The sequence below is a fragment of the Dryobates pubescens genome, chromosome 18 (genome assembly GCF_014839835.1).
Source record: "Dryobates pubescens isolate bDryPub1 chromosome 18, bDryPub1.pri, whole genome shotgun sequence".
In the NCBI taxonomy this organism is placed as follows: Eukaryota; Metazoa; Chordata; class Aves; order Piciformes; family Picidae; genus Dryobates; species Dryobates pubescens.
Genome location: NC_071629.1, coordinates 16,970,246 through 16,989,716, shown reverse-complemented (window position 1 = coordinate 16,989,716; position 19,471 = coordinate 16,970,246). Strand labels below are relative to the sequence as shown.

General features: G+C 62.9%; 1 protein-coding gene across 2 annotated transcripts; it reads right to left on the bottom strand.

Moving 5' to 3' along the window:
• Nucleotides 1-658: 658 nt before the first annotated feature.
• On the bottom strand, nucleotides 659-17,682 carry TSC22D3 (TSC22 domain family member 3). Of its 2 annotated transcripts, none has more exons than XM_054169391.1 (3): nucleotides 17,285-17,682; nucleotides 2,442-2,493; nucleotides 659-1,920 (listed from the first exon to the last, which is right to left on the bottom strand). In XM_054169391.1, the coding sequence occupies exons 1-3, from the start codon at nucleotides 17,605-17,607 to the stop codon at nucleotides 1,675-1,677; spliced, it is 621 nt and encodes a 206-aa protein (XP_054025366.1). In that variant the 5' UTR covers nucleotides 17,608-17,682; the 3' UTR covers nucleotides 659-1,674. The 2 variants fall into 2 exon arrangements, with proteins under 2 accessions (XP_054025366.1, XP_054025367.1); XM_054169392.1 differs by lacking the exon at nucleotides 17,285-17,682 and adding an exon at nucleotides 2,756-2,927.
• Nucleotides 17,683-19,471: the final 1,789 nt, after the last annotated feature.

Below are 19,471 nucleotides of genomic sequence, written 5' to 3'. Positions count from 1 at the left end.
GCTGGGCTAGCTCTCTGCTCCCACACCTCTGGTTCTCATTACCCCCCAGCCTTTGGCCCTCACCCAAATGCACAGCCACTCAGCAGCCCCAACGTGGAGGTTATTTTCCTGTCCCACACACACCAAGGCTGCCTGTACCTTAGGATAGCACTGGAGCACTCCCAGCCCCCATCCAGCACTGTCTAGTCCAGCTGATCCATCCTCTGACCCTCACCCTGTGGTTCAAGATGTGAGAAGCAACTGACCAAAACCACGGGAAAAAAAAAAAGAGTAGACCTCGGGGGTGCACACCTGAGAAGAACCTCCTCCCAGCTTGCTCCCCCAGCACACAGCCCTGGTCACAGACAGGACACCCCAGGACAGAGTCCTAGCAAGTCAGGACCTCTCCCTGCTGCACATCCAGCTCCTGGGGAAAGAGTTCCTGCTCACATCTTCAAAACACCATCCTGGCCCAACCAGGGTGGTTTAGGGGGAGACTGACCCCCTTCAAATGCAAGGAGCTGCCAGGTTTTCCCAGCCCCTGGCAGGTTTGAGCTCAGTATCCTCCCTAGTCCCATCCCACTAGCCCCAGCCCCTCACCCAGTGACCCACACTGCCCCCGCTTCCCACCACCACTACCTCCCCCCACGGCAGCCAGAGACAGAGCCTGGGGCGCATGTTTATATAAAAAGTAAAGTTTATTGCCTTTTCTACCTAGATTTACACAACTGTGTCACCGCTTCTGACATCCAAAGGGACATCCTGTCACTTCCCAGAGAGCTGGCTGGGGAAGGTGGGGAGCCCCCAGCACGGGCTGGCTCCCCCCAGCCCAGGGATGGAGCACAGTTCCTGTGGTGGCTCTGCCCAGGGGTCGGTCTGGATCCTCCCGGTGCTGACAGATGGCGGGCACGGTGATGCCAGGGAAGGGCGACTCTGTCCCTTCCTCCGTGCAACTTGTAGCGTCGGCCACCCAGTTACAGCCACTGGCTTCCAGTCCTGCCTCCAGTTCCCAAGCTGTACAGAGGTGGGCATGGCTGGCCCAGGGCCGGGCCCCTCACGGGCACCGCTCATGCGTACATTTACACATAGATACAGCTACAGAAGATGCCCGAGCTACCAAACCAAGCTTTTTGCTCTTTGTAATCCCCACACTGATGTGTGTACAGCTGTGCTCTACACCGTCACTGCCACCGCCAGTGCCGCTCAGGGTCAGGTGCAGGGCTGGCACGCTCCTGGGCAGGTAGGCAGCGGGACACATCTGCATCACTCACTAAACAACGGTCTTCCTCCAACATCAGGCTTTTGCCAGAAAGAGACCCCCCCCCTGCAGAGCGCAGGGAAGGCACGGGGGCTCGGCACGCGCTCCTTCCAACCGTGGACTCCCAGTAAGGTGCCAGGGTGCTGCGGATCCCCAGGTTTTGGTAGCGCCTGGGATAGGCAGGCCATAGGTTTACTCCTGGCACACGGCTGGCGGTTGGATGGGGAGGGGTCGGCTGCCCAGGTCTCCCTGGCAGAAGAGCATCCTCGTGCAGGAGACGGCCGCTGGCTCTGCTGGCTGGCCAGGCTTGCCCGGGGGGCACGGCTCAGCGCCGGGGTTCTGGCAGTCCTTCGTGTGAGATGAAGGTGGAAACGATTTTGCAGGAGATTAAGTAGAAAGAGTTCTGTGGCTCTGCCCACCCCGAGGACAGAGCCACCTTACACCGCAGAGCCCCTGGAGTGCTGGGCCGGGGCAGCCACCCCGGGGCTCTGCTCCTCCGGGCACAGGACCTCTGCAGGGAGCCGTGACTGGAACTTCTCCAGCTGCTCGGGGCTGGCCAGGGTCTTCAGGAGGCTGTTTTCGCGCTCCAGCTGGGAGTTTTTCTCCAAGAGTTCTTTAATTTGCTCTTTGAGGACCTCCACCTCCTCCCGCACCGCATACATCAGGTGATTTTTCACTAGGTCCTGCAAAAGGCCATAGAAAAGACTGATTACTCGAGGGGTATACCCTAGGGGTTGTTTCCACCCTCCCCCCAGGCACTCAACAAGTATCACTTTTCCAAAAGGCTGTTTGACCCCCACCCCGGCCAGGGCCAAGTGCTCATTCACTGCAGCCTCCACCCAAATCAGCACCCAGGTTCCCCCCGCTGCATCTTGTTGCTTCCATAAGCACTCTCCAGGTCCCCAGATGGAGGGTTAGCAGCCTGCAGGTCCTCGTCACCCATGGGACCGGCCTTGGTCACCCCCCACCCCTGAAGGGCCCTTCCCAGGCCCCACCCGCCCAGCAGCCCCCTGCGCACTGCGGCGCTCCCGAAGCCCGGCCAGCTGCGGCGGGCAGACAAAGGAGCCGCTCTGCCCAATAACTGGCTCTGGAATGGGGACCCCCTCCCGGGCACAGCACCCACCCGGGGAGCAGGGACCGCGCCCCGAGCCGGCAGAACCCCCGAGAAGTGAGGAGCAGGGGTGCGGCGGGGGCAGCAGCTCACCATTGCCTGCTCGATCTTGTTGTCGATGGCGACCACGCTGGCTCCGGAAGCGCTGGAAAAGAGCAGAGGAGCAGACGTCAGCAACGGGCCTCGATCACCCCCTTCCCTCGGATCCGTGCACCCTGACCCCCTCTACTCCTTGCTGCAACCCCTCCGAAGCTCCCCCGTCACGGGGGGACACAGCACCAGGCAGCCCCGCTGCGGAGATACAATACACCGCGACTCCCTCCCCCCCCCACCCAAGCCCGGACAATGCCTCGGGCCACGGCGGAAAGCGGTGGGGCGAGAGCGGCCGGTACTAGGGCTGCCCCTACCTGTTGTCGAGCTTCACGGAAACCACGTCCCCCCCGAGCAGGGAGGAGAAAAAGGAGATGGAGAAGTTGTGGAGCTGATAGACAGCCACCTCCATGGGAGATTGGTACATGCCGGTGCTCATGGCTAGGGCCGCAAGAAGCTGCACGACGAGAGAGAGCCGAACGCACTGCAGCGAGCACTGCACCGCCCCCGCTTATATCGGCGGTGCCCGCCCCGACGGGAGGGGCCAGCGGGCCCGGGCCCGCCCGTAGCCCCACAGCGCCGCGCCCTGGTTCTCTGCCCCCAGTACTGTACCCTGCCCCTCTACCCTCGGTAATGCGCTGCTACCCCTGTGCCCCCGGTACTGCACCCCGGTACTGCACCCCGGTACTGCACCCCAGTTCTGCACCTCTGCACCCCTACCAGGCGGTACTGCGGCTCTGCACTGCACCGTGCACCCTTGCAGTGTGCGTCCCTGCGCCGTACACCCCTGCACCCGGGGGCTGCTCCCTTGCACCCCACTTCAGCACCGTACCAGATGGTCCTGCGTCTTTGCACTGCACCGTGCACCCTTGCAGTGTGCATCCCTGCATCGTGCACCCCTGCGCCCAGGGGCTGCACCCTTGCACCCCACTGCAGCACCCCAGCACCTTACAGTTGCAGCACAGCACAACACAGCACAGCCCCCTCCCAGTGTGAGACCCTTGCCCTCTCAGCACTGTGTGATCACCACTCTACACTCCTCATCTGTGCAGCCTCTCCTGTACCCCTCATCTTCTGCAACCAGAGCCCTGGTACCCCATCTACCCCTGGCACTCCCTGGCACCCACCCTGCCACCCCACATTCCTAAACATCCCTTTCCTTTGATGGAGGTGCAGCTGGGGAGGGGGGAAACTCCCCGGGGTCTCAGAGGAAGAACCACTCTCTGTATTTTTGGGGTGCGTGCCCGCAGGTGCCCGCACAGCAGGGCCGTGGGGTAGTGGTGGTGTGCAGGAGGGCAGCCGCGGGCGTGCAAAGCAAAACCGGGAGCGCAACCCGAAACGGGAGTGAAAAACAACGCGGGTGCGCGGAACAAAACAGGGAGGGAACAACAACCCCGGAGCGCAAAACAACCCCGGCAGGCAACAACAACCCCGCCGTGCCAAGCCTCCCCCGCTGCCAAGCCGCCCCGGCCCCGCCCGCCCTTGCATAACGCAGCGCCGGGCGGGGGGGGCCGCCCCGCGGCCGGGGCCTGCACTGCAGCGGGGCCGGACCCGCGCCGGGGCTGAGGCCGCTCCCCGGGCTGCGGCGAGGCAGGGGCTGCGGTGTCCGACGGTGCTGGGGCTACGGGGGTTGCTGGGGGCTGCACAGCCGGGAACGGCGGCCCTGCGTGTGCACATGGGCGTGCAAGGGCTGAAGTGACACCCGGTCTGGCACCACACCCGCAGAGCCACTTGTGCCATCTCCTCTGTGCAAGGGCCCCCAAAATGCCCTCAGCAACACGAGGGGCACGAGGCTGGCATTCGTCCCAGGGTGATGCCCCCGTTGTGTTTGGCTGGCTGCTCTGCCAGCCCCATGCTTATCTCTGTCCTCTGGACCTGCACCCAGCCCTGCCCCTGCATCTGGACCTGGACCCAGACCTGGACCTGAGGGGACTTTGCCCAGGACCCAGGCAGGTACCTCTCTGCCACTGACCCTGTGGGCTCATCCTTGGCAAGCTATGGCAGAGGCTGAAGCTGAGCAAACTTTATGTGAGCCTGTGCCACAGCACAGTACCCTCAGTGCTGGCAGAGTCACCTCACCCCAGAGATGCTGCAGAGGACCCCAACCCCCCCAGTCCAAAGGTGCTGAAGGTGCCCATCACTTGGCTCGAAGGTGCCAGCACAGGGGTAACCCAATCAGCAGATGAGTTGTGGTGCTCCCTCACTGGGGAAAGGGCTGAGGGTGGACAGAGGGGCATTTCACTGCCAGAAAGGGAAACTGAGGCACGGTGCAGTATGGCTGCTACTTAGAGAAAGACCTCACCAGCTTTTCCCTGAGTAAACTGCCTCCTTCCCAGGGCAGGATGAGGACCACACTGTCCAGAGTGGCAAAGGACACTGGCACCTCACGTGGGACCTTGTGCTGCCCGTAAACCATGGGTGGGCATGCGCAGGTGCCCTGAGGCACCCAGATTTGATGTGGGGATGTGAGGAAGAATCATCTCCCTGGTGGGGGAGTTGCCCATGGGAGGGCTGCTTCTCCCCAGGGGGACACATGTGGGACCCGTTTGTCCCTCCTCTGTGGGGGGATGATGCACATTGCCCTGTGCTGGCACCAGCTTAGCACATGCCAGGGGACTGGTCCTGCATAGAGCTGCCAAGGGCTTGTCCCCCCCAGCCCCCGGGGCTGGCACATGTCCCCCAACCCTGCCCATGCCAGACCCTACTTACCAGTCCCTCCTCCTGAAGAGGCTCGGGGAGTACGGTGGCTGGAAGGCCATGCTGATGCCCTCGACCCCGCTCCAGAACCTCTGCTCCCTGGCAGCAATGCCAGCTCTGCCCGCAGCTGTGTGTCCCTGGCCAGCTGGGTGGCAGGGACAGCCTGGGTGCCGGCCGCATCCCGGGACTGTGGGCACGGGGTAAACATGCCGGTGGATGACCTCAGCCACACTCAATTGGCCCTTTCAGGAGCCAGTGTGCCACCCTGAGCCACGCGGGTGCTGAGCGGGGAGCGGGCAGCTGCCCCCCTCCACGGGCAGATGAAAGATGCCCTGTGTGTGCTTGTGCCCAGGGTGGCTGGTGGTGGGCAGGGTGGCAGCCCCCAGGACACAGGGCACAGCTCTGTCCCCTCGTCTGAAACAAGCCCAGGCCACCCACACCGGGGTTTCTGTGACTGTTTCCTGTTGCAGCTCCAGGAAGGTGCCCTGTCTTCCTGTGGAGAGGACAGGGGAAGAGCAGAGAAGTACTTTTGCTCCCACGGTTGGCTGCATCAGCAACTTCTGTGCCACCTTCTGTCTCCTGCAGAGAGGTGGTCAGCAGCAGGGAGAAAGGTTGTGTAGACTCCAGCCCTAGCAGCCGTGCCTCAGTTTCCTCACATCCCCATCTACCATGCTATGGCACTCCTGGGCTTGGCACCTCTCCTTTCCCAACAGAAAGCCCGAAGTTATGAGTGCCAGGGACCAAGGGCTCAGGGATGGACAGATGGAGCTTGGCTGGTGGCGCTTGCCCCATGACTCTGGAGTCCCTGGCCCTGCCCAGCCCTTTCTCCATGCATTGAGAGCTGGGGATCAGCTGGTGGCTTCCACAGCTACTGGAGTGACACAGGGAGGTGCAGCAGGAAGAGATTGCTTCAGCTCTGCCCCTCCAACATTTATTCCATAGTGCTGAGGCTGTGCAAAAATAAGCAGCAGCAAGCTCCTTGCCAACCTGCCACCTCTCCTGGGGTACTGCCCAGCCCTGCCCATGCCACCACTGCCTGGGGGTGGGCTGGGAAGGATGCTCCCCTCCCCCGAGACGCCCAAGGGAGGGATGCTTCCCAAGGGTGGAAGTGTAGAAGGCTCTGCTTCCTCTTTCCTTCCCAGCTCGTGCGGAATGAGGAATCTCAGGGCGGGCAGCACGGCACGCAGGGTGTGGGACGCAACCTTGGCAGGGGTGCAGCTCACCCCACTGCAGCCCGCCCCCCGCACCGCCCCGGGGGTCTGGCTCCTGCTGCAGAAACCTCCGGGTGCAAGCAGAGGCACAGCTCGCAGCCGATCCATTCCGGCACACACGTGGGGGCCCTGCACACATGCACACACACGTGTGGGCCCTGCACACACGGGCACACCCCCCGCGCCGGCACGCCCACGCCCCTCGCAGCCTCACGTGCGTGCCTGGCCCACATGGGCACGCACGCTGCGGGCGGCTGCGCAGCCTGCGAGCGCACAGCCCTGCGCCCTGCCTGCACGCAGGCATGCCCCCGGCGAGCACGGAGCCCTCCAGGCAGCCCTGCACCCTGCCTGCACGCAGGCATGCCCCCGGCGAGCACGGAGCCCTCCAGGCAGCCCTGCACCCTGCCTGCGCACAGCCCTGCACCGACATGCACCCTGCGAGCACACAGCCTTCCAGACAGCCCTGCACCCTGCCTGCACACAGCCCTGCACCCTGCCTGCACGCAGGCATGCACCGTGTGAGCACACAGCCCTCCAGACAGCCCTGCACCCTGCCCGCACACAGCCCTGCACCCTGCCTGCACACAGCCCTGCACCCTGCCTGCACGCAGGCATGCACCCTGTGAGCACACAGCCCTCCAGACAGCCCTGCACCCTGCCTGCACACAGCCCTGCACCGACATGCACCCTGCCTGCACACAGCCCTGCACCCTGCCTGCATGCAGGCATGCACCCTGTGAGCATACAGCCCTGCAGACAGCCCTGCACCCTGCCTGCACACAGCCCTGCACCCTGCCTGCACGCAGGCATGCACCCTGTGAGCACACAGCCCTCCAGACAGCCCTGCACCCTGCCTGCACACAGCCCTGCACCGACATGCACCCTGCCTGCACACAGCCCTGCACCCTGCCTGCATGCAGGCATGCACCCTGTGAGCATACAGCCCTGCAGACAGCCCTGCACCCTGCCTGCACACAGCCCTGCACCCTGCCTGCACGCAGGCATGCACCCTGTGAGCACACAGCCCTCCAGACAGCCCTGCACCCTGCCTGCACACAGCCCTGCACCGACATGCACCCTGCCTGCACACAGCCCTGCACCCTGCCTGCATGCAGGCATGCACCCTGTGAGCATACAGCCCTGCAGACAGCCCTGCACCCTGCCTGCACACAGCCCTGCATGCAGACATGCACCCTGCCTGCACACAGCCCTGCTCCCTGCCTGCACAGGTGCCCATGCCCACACAGGCAGGCATGCTGCACACAGGCAGCTGCACACCCTGCAGACAGTGCCCCCCTCCTCGCCGGTACTGCCCTGACTCAGCGACGCAGCCTCATGCTCCTGCCTGCACGCATGCTGTGGGAGCTATGGTGTGTAGCAGGGCACCCCTGCTCCACAGGGCAGCCCTGCTGCAGCCCCACTGGCACCTCAGGGCTGGGCACAGTAGCTCACAGCACACCGCTGGGTCCTTGCTTCACATCTGCTCTCCCGACGGACCTGTTCTGGAGCCCGTGGGCTGTGCAAAGGCCTCCCATAGCAACAGACCCTGCATGGGGCTCCAGCTGTGCCTTGAACAGTGGGGGGGCCCTTTCCCAGCCCCCCACAGACAGACTTGCTGGGCTGCTGGCCCCAGTCCAGCAGGCATCCACTTCCTCTCCCACTGCACTGCTCCTGCTCCTCGGGGCCTGGCAGCAGCAGAGCAGGGCAGTCAGTGTCTCCTGTTGCTCTCCCTAAAGAGCAGAGACTGTAGAGCCATCAGAGGCCATGGTGATGGTCAGGCTGGGCAGAGGCCAGTGGCGTGAGCCAGTGGCCAGTGCGAGCAGGGGCCGGTGGCACAGCAGCTCCTGCTGCATGTGCAGCCACGGGAGGTCCACCAGGCAGGGCCCTGGCTTGTGCCTGTAGTTATTTTGGGAACAGTAACAGTGATGCAGGGTAATTGTGACACTAATTGTTGTGCTCTCTGGAGAAAAAATATCCCGTGGCTGTCATTGAGGAGCTTGGAGAGATGGTGACACCAGCCATTTGTTGGTGCCACCCCCAACAATGGCCCTGCAGGATACCCCAAAGCTGCCAGCAGCCCCCCAGCCAGCCCACACACAGCATGTTCACCAGCCCAGGAGGTGCCACCCTGATCACTTGGTGACATTTAGTGACAACCCCCTCCTCTGCAACGGGACACGGAGGCATGAAGGCAGCTGGGCTGCAGACCCCGCAGGGCTCAGCCTGGCAGGAGTATGGGACAAGAAGGATCATCTCTCATCTCCTGGCACCCCACATCTGCACCATGGTGTGGATCAAGGGACATGGCCCTGTCCCCACAGCCCCAGGGACAAGACATGCTGTCATATCGAGTGTCCTGCACTGAGCCTGTGCCAGGCACCACAGTGCCACATGCAGGATGCCCTTGCTCTGTCGGCTGCTGGGGACTGGAGGAGGAGTGCTGGAGGAGCAATCCCCGTCCTCAGCCTCTGCTGTCCCCTAGCTCCAGGCTGCTCCCACTGCTCCATGGCAGCGTTCCTGGCTTGCTCTCTCCCAAGGACTCTGCTCAATGGGAGGAAGGCCCTTCAGAGGGTCTGAGGCGTGGGAAATGTTTATTGCCTGGCCTCGGAGAGCAACGCGGGAAAGGCACAGAGCCAAGGCTGCCCAGGCTGCTCCGCAGAGCCAGAGCCCCAGCTCGAAGGGTCAGAGCAGAGCAGGAGAGGAAAAGCCGCTGCTTGCAAACACACAGCTAAGAAAACTCTGCCTTACACAGCCTAAAATCCTGCAGCCAGCGCTGTGCTGGCCAAGGGGACTGGCGAACCAAGCACCAGTGCCAGCCATGCCCAGCAGGAGCTGACAAAGGGGTGCTAGGGACATTGGTGATGGCTGGGGATGGTGGCAGCCCATGAAGGGAAGGGCTGAGTAGGGGACAGCTCTATGGAGCCCCTAGTTCTTTACCACAGCCCTATCCTGGGGCTGGGGAGGGAGAGGTAATGCCAGGGGACTGCCCCTGAGCAGCTGTGTCATGTGTGGCCCCACCACCAGCATCCCGAACTGGACCTGTCAGCCCTGCAGCGTGGGCATGGGGCTGATGCCCCAGTCCCAAGTGCAGTGGGACCAGAGCTGCTGGAGCACACACTCTGGCCATCTCTTGGTTCCCTCATCCTGAAGATGTCCCAGCCAAGCTCTTCACTGCAGGCCTGGCACACCCCCAGCTCAGATGGTGCCTTCCAGGGACCCATAACAGCCCTGTGAAACCAGAAAGAATGAAAGGACCTGATTCATGCCCACCAAAGCCTTGGAAGGCTCATAAATCCCCCAGCCCAGGACACGTGATTCTACAGAGCAGAGGGCATCCCCTTCTGGGTATTGGTGCCCAGGACGGTCTGCAAGCCCATGCCTGCAGAGCCAGTGCTGCTGGCCTTGCTAGATCCAGCGCAGGGCTCGAGGACACCAGAGCCACTGTGAGAGCTGAGCAGGGCAGTCAGGGCTCTTGCCACGCTGGGCAAGCCCAGGGAGGGTTTGCTGTCGGGAAGGGATGAGGGGGAACCTCTCCTCCCCCGCCTTTAACTGCTGATGAAAGCAGAGCCAACTCCTCTGGGCTGTGGGCAGGGGACATGTCCCCCACACGGGGCAAGCAGGGCACGGGCAGAGATTGTGGTGGGGGGACCCCTCCAACCTGTTGGGCTGGCGGTTGTCGGGGGGAGCTGGCAGGCTCCCACGTCCAGCTGTTGGGCTGCCTGCTTCCTCCGATAAAGGTACTTGGCTGTACTCCCAGTTCTGTGCTTTCTGGCGTGCGAGTGCACACCCCAGCGCTGGCCTGCTGAGAGCTGCAATTCTGCCTTCTCTAACTTTGCCACCGGCCCCCCTTCTTCCTCTCGTGTCCCCCACCCGGAGCACCCCAGTAGCAGCTGCCCCCTACCCACCAGCAGAGTCAGGGAGAGAGCTCAGAGATGACCCTGCTCCAGCAGAGCTCCCCCTGCCACGCTGTACGTAGGAAGCCCCCCAAGCCACGGCCACCTCCCCCACCGCGGCATGCTGGGGCAGGAGGGGAAGAGGAAAAAGGGCTGCTCTGCTGCGGGCAGCCCAGCCTCCTGCCTTGCTTGTCAACACCAGCCCCATGCTGCTGCCCTTTGGGCACCCTGCCAGGGGCCCTGCAGCAAACCTCAGCACCCCGCTGCTCCACAGCTCCCACCCGGCGCCCCATGGTCCCATAGTGCCAGGGTGAGCACGACAGGTATGGCACAGCCCAGCAAAAGCCCCTGTGGTGTGCCCACCACTGTTGTGCCTGGCCAGCCCACAGCCATATTCCTTGTCTCCTGTGTATTAGGGATGCCCAGCCCCTGGAAGTGGATGGACAGAACCCACAGCAGAGTTTTCACCCACAAATCTGTCCACAGAGGAAGCACTTCACACCCACGGGCCATGTGGGGTGGAGTTCTGCAAGGGAACTCCATGTTATCACCTCCCTTGGTTAGCCCTGCCCTACCCTGCAGGGCTCCTGCCAGCCCTGGCTGTCAGCTTCAGGCCTGTCCTCAGTTCGTAGCCCATCCTGGACAGTCTGTCCTGGATCACCCCCAGATCCTGCCCTCCTCTGGTCCAGTTTCAGGGAACCAGCAGCAGAGCAGAGGTGGTTATGATGCTGGAGGCACCCTCTACCGCACCCAGGTGCCCTTGAACCCCGGAGTGAGTGGGTAGGGGCTTGCCAGTCTGGTCTCTGCCCTCCTCAAGCCCTTCACAGGCACAGCTGGCTTTCTGGAGATCCCCAGCCCGAGAGAGGAACCCCGAGGCAGGGCCTCCGTGATGCACCCAGAGCGATGCCAGGCCACTCAGCAGGCAGGAGCGGGCGCTCGGCAGCCACGTTCAGCACTGGCAGTGGCTGCCCTGCGGCGTGCAGGAGTGCCAGGCCTGCTAATTGGCAGCCAGTTCGTTATGTAATGAGAGGAGAGAGGCTGGGGAGCGGCGAGAGCAGCGCCTCGCACCCCTGCAGCCCAAGCAGCTCTTCCTGCCTGCAGCACTTCACAGCCAAGGGAACCCCTGAACTCTCCACGTCCTCTCCAGAGGTGCCCAAGCCTGGCATGCTCTGTCTGGCCCAGCGGGGATGCTTGGGGGGCACTCCCAGCACCCCCTTCAGCACCCCTTCCCCCGGGTGGGGGTGTGAGGCCAGACAGATCCCGGGGCGGGGGGTGAGGGGAGGGGTGAGGAGCAGGAGAGGAGCCGAGCGGAGCCAGGCAGCTCGCAGGGGTCAGGCGAGGACGCGCCGGGGCTGAGCATCTTGAGCATGGCAGGTTATTAATACCCAGCCTGGCCTTTGCCAGGCATCCCGGGCATTCTGAGCAGGGACGCTGCGTTAGAACCCCCCCCCTTTACCCCCCTTCCCCCGCCCCCCTCAGCCCCCGCTGACATTTCAGAACAATAACAACGTGAAAGACAATGAGCAGTCGGCAGGACGTGGACCTGCAGTGCTGCCGTGACTCTGTGTGCGCCCAGCCTCGGCGGCTGCCAGCGGGCACCTTGGGGTGCCAACCCTGAGACCATCTCCTGCCTCCAAACCACCCAGAGCAGTCCTGCTTGCTCAGTGCCATGGGGGATCGCCGGCAGGACGAGGTGTCCCCATGGCACCGAGAGACACCAGACGGTGTCTCTCGGTGCCATGGTGACACCTCGTCCTGCCCCATGGCACTGGCCACCCCCTGGGCAGCCCTCAGCTGTGTACCAGCCCCTCAGCTCTATATATTATATATAACTCTGAGGCAGGGACACGCTGAGGAGCTCCTGTCCCCAAGCCAGCAATGTGCAGAACCTGGATAAATTTAACTCAGAGCTCATCACCAAAGCGTGACTTTGGGACAGGTTGCAACCCCTCCCAGCCCTCACACCACCCCACTCCCCCACCCTCCATAACCTGGGGTATCCTCTGCCCTCTGTGAACAGGCTCTCAGTCTCTTCCCAAGGGCAGGACCTGCTTGCACCCTCCCTCACTTTGGCAGACACCTTACAGTGCACATAGCGATGCCATGGTCAGAGCGCCCCGATGCCCTCTGTCCCACACAGGCCGAGGTGTGCTGAATATCAGCACCAAGGACCACCCCAGAGACACAGAGCACCCACAAAGACATTGCCCACTGCACCCATGCCCATGCCTTGTGCCCAGTGGGAGCTGAGATGCCAGCCAGGCTGTAAAAAGCTTCCCTTGTGTGCCAGCCCCAGCCCCAGCTCAGACCCAAACTCAGCAGTACCAGTCTCAGCACTACCCAGAATCAGGCCATGGATCCCCAAAGAACTGGGGGGCATGATGCTGGGATCAGGGCAGCCTCCTGGTAGCCTGCTTCAGCTCCAACCTCTCCCACAGCTAAAGTTCAACCTCTGAAATAAATCCCAGCCAGCATTTTGCCCTGGAGCTGTGCTGCTGTCCCTGCCTGCCATTAGGACCCCTACACCCATCCTGCTTGGAGCTGGGTGCGTGCCCTGGCACACAGGCAGCATCTGAGCATCCTCGGGAGGCTGAGGTGACAGATTGCCGGACAGCTGATGTTGGCATCAGCTGTGCCAGGCCTTGTTGGCCATAACCTTGTTGTCAGGGACAAATGATTTCATCTGGAGGGGCTGAGCAGGGTTCTTCTGCACTCTGGGGAATGTGGGGCAATGTCCTTGCTCCATGGAGGGAACTGAGTCTCACAGAAGCTGTCAGGGACAGGAGTGGTGCTGGCAGGGACAAGAATGGTGCTGCCAGCCTTGCTAAGCATGGTGTGCCATGGCTGAGCCCAGTGCTGCTAGGGTCCCCCATCCAGAAGGCCCTGGTCTGTGACAACATCACTCCAAAGCCTGTTGGATCACGGGGTAGGGGTCCCAGGGTGGCAGGATGCCCACGATAAAAGCCAAGGTGGACACAGCAGACTGGCTGGCACCTTCCAGGCAGTGGAAGGATTTGGGCAGGCCAAGGGCAGCTGGTCCCTGGAGCCAAGGCTGTGGCTGCTGCAGTGAAAGCTCCCAGCATTGCCGGCCTGTGGCTGGGCAAAGCCTGTGGCGGGGCACGGGCACGGGCACGTGCAGCCCTGTTCTACGAGAGCACAGCAAACAAACACCGGCGCTGAGCATGGAGGGCAGCGGTGCCAGGCCCCTGCCCGGGCACCCTGCCCCATAGCAGGCTCTGGCCTCACACCCACGCCCCTCTCAGGCTCAGGCTGTTCCCTGCAGCCCCTCTCTGTCAATGCCGCCTTGTGCCCCTGCCCACTCTCCCGCAGGAATGCGCTCCCCGGGTGCCCTTTAGGCTCTGTCCCCACCTCCTCCTCCCATGCCGCCGCCGCAAAGTGACACCTGACAGATGGGAACAAGTGGTGCCCTTGCTACAGATGCCACCCTGGCACTGCTTTTGCTCACCAGCCTGACTTCATGGTGGGGAGACGGTGCAGCCTGGCTTTTCCTATCCTAGCTTGGCCTTCCCCAGCCTCTTGCGGCAGGGCAGCATTTCCTAACTTCCCTGAAGGTGCCATGGCTGGCACAGAACCTAGGGAAGGTGGCCCTGGCCATTTTCAGGGCTTGGACCTACAGGTGGGTCATTGCCCACCCTGCTTGGCAGAGCAGCAGGTCCCACAGTGCCCAGAGAGGGTCCAGCTCGGCAGAGATGTCCCCTCACTGCCTGGACCAGGATGGGGCACAGGCTTGCCAGACTGCCAGATGTGATCTGGGAGAAGATGGGCATGGAGAGCTGGCACAGGTTGGTTGATGTGGGCGAGCAGGTTGGCACATATCTCCTCTCCCCACCCCAGAGCCAGGCGGGGCCCTGCTTCATCACACGCCAGTAGGCACCCAGGAGGGTGCCTCCCTCCACCTCCCACAACACCACCTCCTCTCAGCCCCCTGGCACCGGGAAAGGTGCCACACAGTCATGGGGCTGCTCTCCACAGCCCACGCTTGTTCAGGCTACACCTGGGTCTGAGAACAATCTCAGAGTAGTGCTGGTGTTGTGGAGGGATGGTGGAGACCTCTCTGCCCACCATGCTGGCACCTGTGGGGAGGAGATGTGTCACTGAGCATGGTGACAGCTGGCCTCCCTGTACCTGGTGTTTCAGTGCCAGCTTGGTGTCCCTGAAGATCAGTTCATGATGCCCCATGAGGGGGCCAGGAGGGGAGAAGCCCTATTTGAAAAGAACCTCACAGAGTCTCAGAGCAGGAGGGTTTCCTGAGGCGCATCATCCTCGCAAGCACCTGGTCTGGAGCATCCCTACCCTGTGCATCCCGCAGAGCATCCCTGCAGCAGGCAAAGGAGACAGAGCCTGGCACCACACAGCCAGGGAACCACACAGGAGGGCTGGAAGTGCTGGCTGTGGGCTGCCTGAGACCCCCAGCACCGATCTGATCCTGACCCTCGGAGTCCAGGGCTTGATCCATCATGTGCTGAACTACCTCCATCAGGCCTAGAACCAGACCTGTGCTCCAGATGCAGCTGCTTGGTCCTCCCATGCTGTGCACAACTGTGTGCATCCATGGAACCTCCCCATCCTCCTGTGCCAGGGTAGGAGCACATCAGCTAAACAAGGGGCACAAACCTGCTTGGGTTCCCTAGTGCCAGCAGCAATGGTGCCCATATCAAGCCTGTTATCGGGGTGTTCCTCTGGCACCCACAATTCCCTGCTTTATATGCTATCACTTCTTGGGTATCTTGGCTCCTTCCCCAGGAGGAGAAAGTTCAGGCTGGAGCCAAACAGCAGCAAACACAGCTGTGGGCACACCTGCCTCCAGCATCCAGGCTGTGCTGTGCCACCCAGGGGCACAGGGTCTACAGCCCAGGCTGGCAGCAGGGTGCCTGGAAGCAGAGTGTGATGGAGGGACCCCACAGCTTCACACCGTGTTGTGGCACAGCCTGTCATATAAGGGAATGCCTGGAGCCTCTCCAGATACAGCACACACCGGGGCATGAAGATGGGCGCCAAGCATGGGCACTGCATCACCAAGGGGCACAAATCTTGGTCCCCTGGCACTGCCACTTCCTCCCTACTTCAGCAGAGTCCATTGATGCTCACCAGGGGCACTGTGGGTCCTGTTCCTGAGGGGAAGGGCATGAAAGCAGCAAATGCTGCCCACATCACCTGTCTTTCACCCGTGGGCACAGCCACCACCTGGGCAGGTGAGCAGCCTAGATGCTTGGCTTTGACACCCAGCTCTGGCAGCCCGTGCCAGTGATGATGTCTCGCTTCCCCTTTCCACCCATGATGCCAACTGGCTGCAGCCTGACGGAGCAAAGTCTCTCGCTGCCGTTCCTCTCTCCCGGCTGGGTGGGTTCGCTGCTCGCTGCACTGGCAGGAGCCGGCTGCCCTGGCGAGCGTCCCAGCTCCTCCTTTCCCACCTGAGCGGCAGCCTGGTGGTTATGTAAGCGCAGGGAGAGCCTTCTGCCGAGGCCAGCTCCGAGGAGCAGCCTGCCTGGCTCTGCTCGGCTGGGCTCAGCGTGAGACGCTGGCAGGGCACGGAGGCGGGCACGCAGCGCCCGGCTGGCTCACCCGCGTGGGGCGGCCACGTGTGAGCCCACCCCCCTCCTGCGCCAGGCAGGGCAGCCAAGGTGGCTCTGACGCCTGTGCGTGGCTGCGGGGCACACCTGCAGGTGCACAGAGAGGGGATGGGGAGGCGTCTGCCAGCCTGTGGGTGCTGCCCGCACCCACCTGCACGCTACCCACCCACGGCGCAGGAACGAGCCCCAGAGCTGCCGCCTGCCCTGCCAGTCACACAGATGCTTGCCACACGTGCACTGATGGGCCACATGTCCCCTCAGCCCCGGGCGGGGGATGTTTCTCGCCCGCCGAAGCCACAGGCCGCTCCGGGTGCTACCACCCTGCACAACCCCTGGTCCAGCTCGGATCTCCCACGGACAGGATGAAGACCCCCAGGCCTGAAGCACCACCTGCTACCTGCTGGCTCACAGGCGCTGCCAGGGTAGCTGGACACCAGGGCCAGCCCCATCAAAGAGCCAGAGGGGCCAGTGCAGGACCAGAGACAGCTCTGTCCCCTCCCAGTCCTTGGGGTCCACCTCATCAGAGGATCCTGCAGCATGGCAGCACCAGGGACCCCTGTCCAGTCTCCTCTGCCTGGAATGCCAGTGCACAGGAGCAGGGAGGGACCCTATGCTCATGCCTGGGCAGGGTAAAGCCCAAAGGGATGGCACCAGCCCAGAGCACCTCCTGCTGCAGCCTGCACAGGGCCCAGACAGCAACTCAGTCAGGGGCATTGCCTCTTTGCAGGGACAGGGAATGACACCCAGGCCAAGTCTTTCTCCACGCAGTATACTCCAGGGAGAGAGGGGGAGGCTGCTGAAAGCACAGGACCTGGCAGCAAGGCTCTCAGGCTTCCTACCCAGTTTCTCACTAACTCTGAAGGTGGATTTTGATGCAGCACAACGGTTTGCCAAGTGACAAGCTGGCCCTCTCCACACAGGACTAAGAGGACGATGCCCATTTGACACTGGGCACTGTCCATGGCCCCGCAGGCAATGTCTGTGTGGGTAAGATGTAGCCAGGGAGATGAACACAGGGTCCAGGGACCAAGACACACAGCTGCAGGCTGTTGTCACTGCCTGGACAGACAGGGCACCGACAGAGGGGCACTGCTGGCCATCACAGGACAGAGCCACCCGGACCCGCACCCGGGGATGGGGCTGGCACCACCCATAGTGGGCAGACTGGGCTTCCTGCCACACGTTGCTGATCGTGCTTCTTCCCACCTAGAAACCCCCAGCACTGCCACCCTACTCAGCTCCAGGGGCAGAGGGGTCCCCCTGCCCGCGGTCGTACAGGTTCCCCTCCCCAGGGTCAGACGAGTGCCCGTTCCCCTGCCAGCCCCGTGGTTGCTGTCCCCACGTCTCGCCCCCACACTGCCAGCTCCCGAGCACACAGCCAGCCCGGCTCCGGCTCCGGCTCCAGGGGCACCCATCCCACTGGCAGCCCCTCGGCATGCGTGGGCGACACCCACCTGTGGAAGAGCAGGAGGATGGAGAGGAGGGTCTGGTCGATGTTCCTGTTGCAGATGCCCTGGTTGAAGAGGTAGCAGGGGTCCCGCACGACGGGCTCCAGCGAGTCCTGGCGCATGATGGAGCTCAGCTTGTCGGTGTTGAGGTTCTTGCGGACCAGCTGCTCCTGCAGCTGCCGGAAGCTGCTGACGGTGGGGCTGCCCAGGTTGTTGTTCTCGCCCCCGGCCCCCTCCTCCAGCCCGCTCCGGTTGGCCAGGTCCAGGCAGCAGCTGCAGCAGTCCAGCCCCACCGGCGACCGGCACTCCTCCGGGGGCGACGAGGACATCCCGGGACCCCCCCGCGCGTCGCCACGGCGGCGCAACCGGGGCCGCTCCCGGGGCCGCGGAGGGCGAGCGGCGGCAGGACGCGCCCGGCTGGAGCCCGCCCCGCGCCCGCCCCGCCCCGGGCACCCGCCCCGCTCCGCTCCGTGCCCGCCCCGCCGCCGGCCCGGCCCCCGCCAGCCACCGCCCCCACGCGTGGGTCCCCGCGCCGCTCTCTGCCCCCCTCCCCAGCACTCCCGGCTCGGTTCGAGGCGACCCGGGATACGGCAAAGGGGCCAAGGTGCTCCCTACCCAGGCGGAGACTCCCGCTCTGTTCATCCCGGGGAAGGAGCAGGGAGGTTCAGAGGGGCTGTGGCAGACCCTCAGCACCACCCCTGAGGCTTTGTCAGGGGAACGAAAAGGGCCCCGGGGGTCCGGAGCAGGGACGGAAAAGAAGGAAAGAGGAAGCAAAGCCCCCAGGATGAAGAAGAGTTGGGAGTGCCATGGCACACCCTCTGCTCCTGATGTAACTGCTCAGCACACAGCCAGAAACCAGCACCGGTGGAAATGTGAGAGGATGAACCAGGTGGCCCCCAAGGTCACTTGCAACCCAGTGTTCTGCGTGCATGCAGAGCTGGGATGGCCAAGGACATAGGGAGAAGTTTGTGACTTGGTGCTGGGTGCACAGAAGGAGGAAGGAAATTTCTTCAGGAGGGGTAAAAGTGACATCCCTGACACTCCTGAATCCCACTGGGAACATCTGTCCTGCTAGCAAGCCCCACTGATCCTTGGGCTGGTGAAGAGCAGATGTGGCACCTCATGCTGCCCTGATGCTGCTGGGACACAGGACAAATCCAGCCGAGATCTGGAGATGGCGAGGCCGTGGCAGGATGGGCATCAGGAGGGTGCTGAGGTCCTGGCTAGGGAGCACACGCAGAAACAGGGTGAGAGAGGGCAGGTGTGTGCAGGGCTGGGTGGTACCAACTACCAGGCAACAAAGCACCAAGCCAGCCAGGAGATCCTGAGCCTCATCTGAGCAGAAGGAGCAAGAGCTGCTGGAGAAGGGTTGGCCCAGGACCTGAGGGGTGCCTGGGCTGCCCAAGGGAAAGAGTGGGCAAAGCCCACCGTGGGCAGGAGGGAGGTGAAGGTGGCGGGAGGAGCAGGAATTGCAAATGGGTCGATAGAAGGAGCTGCGGGCAGCAGCAATGGGAGGAGAGCAGTGGGTCTGAAGGGCATGGAGTTGATAAGAGATAAACCAGGTCAAAATCCATCAGGGCAAAACCACCCAAAGCCCCAGGCCCCAGAGGTGCCAGCAGCAGAGCCAGGTTCACAGGAGATGCGGACAGGGCAGCCACTGCTGAAGGAAGGCAGAAGGGTTGAATAAACATTTCTGTTCCCTATTTGGCAAGAAGGAGGAAGATGCATTTGCATCACATGAGGGTGAAGCACTTTCCAGTCCATTAGTAACCAAGGAAAGCACAAGACAGCGACTGCCACAGATAAACAACTCTGCAAGTGGCCAAGGAGACCCTCAGGCAGCGCTTCTCAGTCTGTGCTACTCCAGAGCCCCAGGCACAGGCCAGGATTAAGCTCTGCCAGTGCAGGTGGCACTACCAAAGGGTCCAGCATGGGGTCAAGGTGACTGGCAGTCCGGGGATAATGCTGGAACCAGGCGAACTCCAAAGGAGAGGTGACCCACAGACTGCCACAGGGCTGTCCCTTCTCTCTGGGGCACTGGTGGATGCTCTGGACTGCTCTTGAGGGGCTTCCTCACCCCTTCCAGTGGTTGCCGAGGGGCTGCGACCCACGGGAAGGAAGGGAAACTGGTCCTTGGGCTATCTGCCCCAAAGGGGTGTGCCAGCAGCACTGGCACAGCCTGGCAGTGGGGTT

Coding starts and splice junctions, on each gene's coding strand:
- TSC22D3 (XM_054169391.1), bottom strand. CDS start 17,607: ATGTCCTCGTCGCCCCCGGAGGAGTGCCGGTCGCCGGTGGGGCTGGAC. Junction 2,494..17,284: donor ATCCTCCTGCTCTTCCACAG/GTGGGTGTCGCC, acceptor GCTCTTTTCCAG/CGCTTCCGGAGCCAGCGTGG. Junction 1,921..2,441: donor ACAAGATCGAGCAGGCAATG/GTGAGCTGCTGC, acceptor GGCCTTTTGCAG/GACCTAGTGAAAAATCACCT.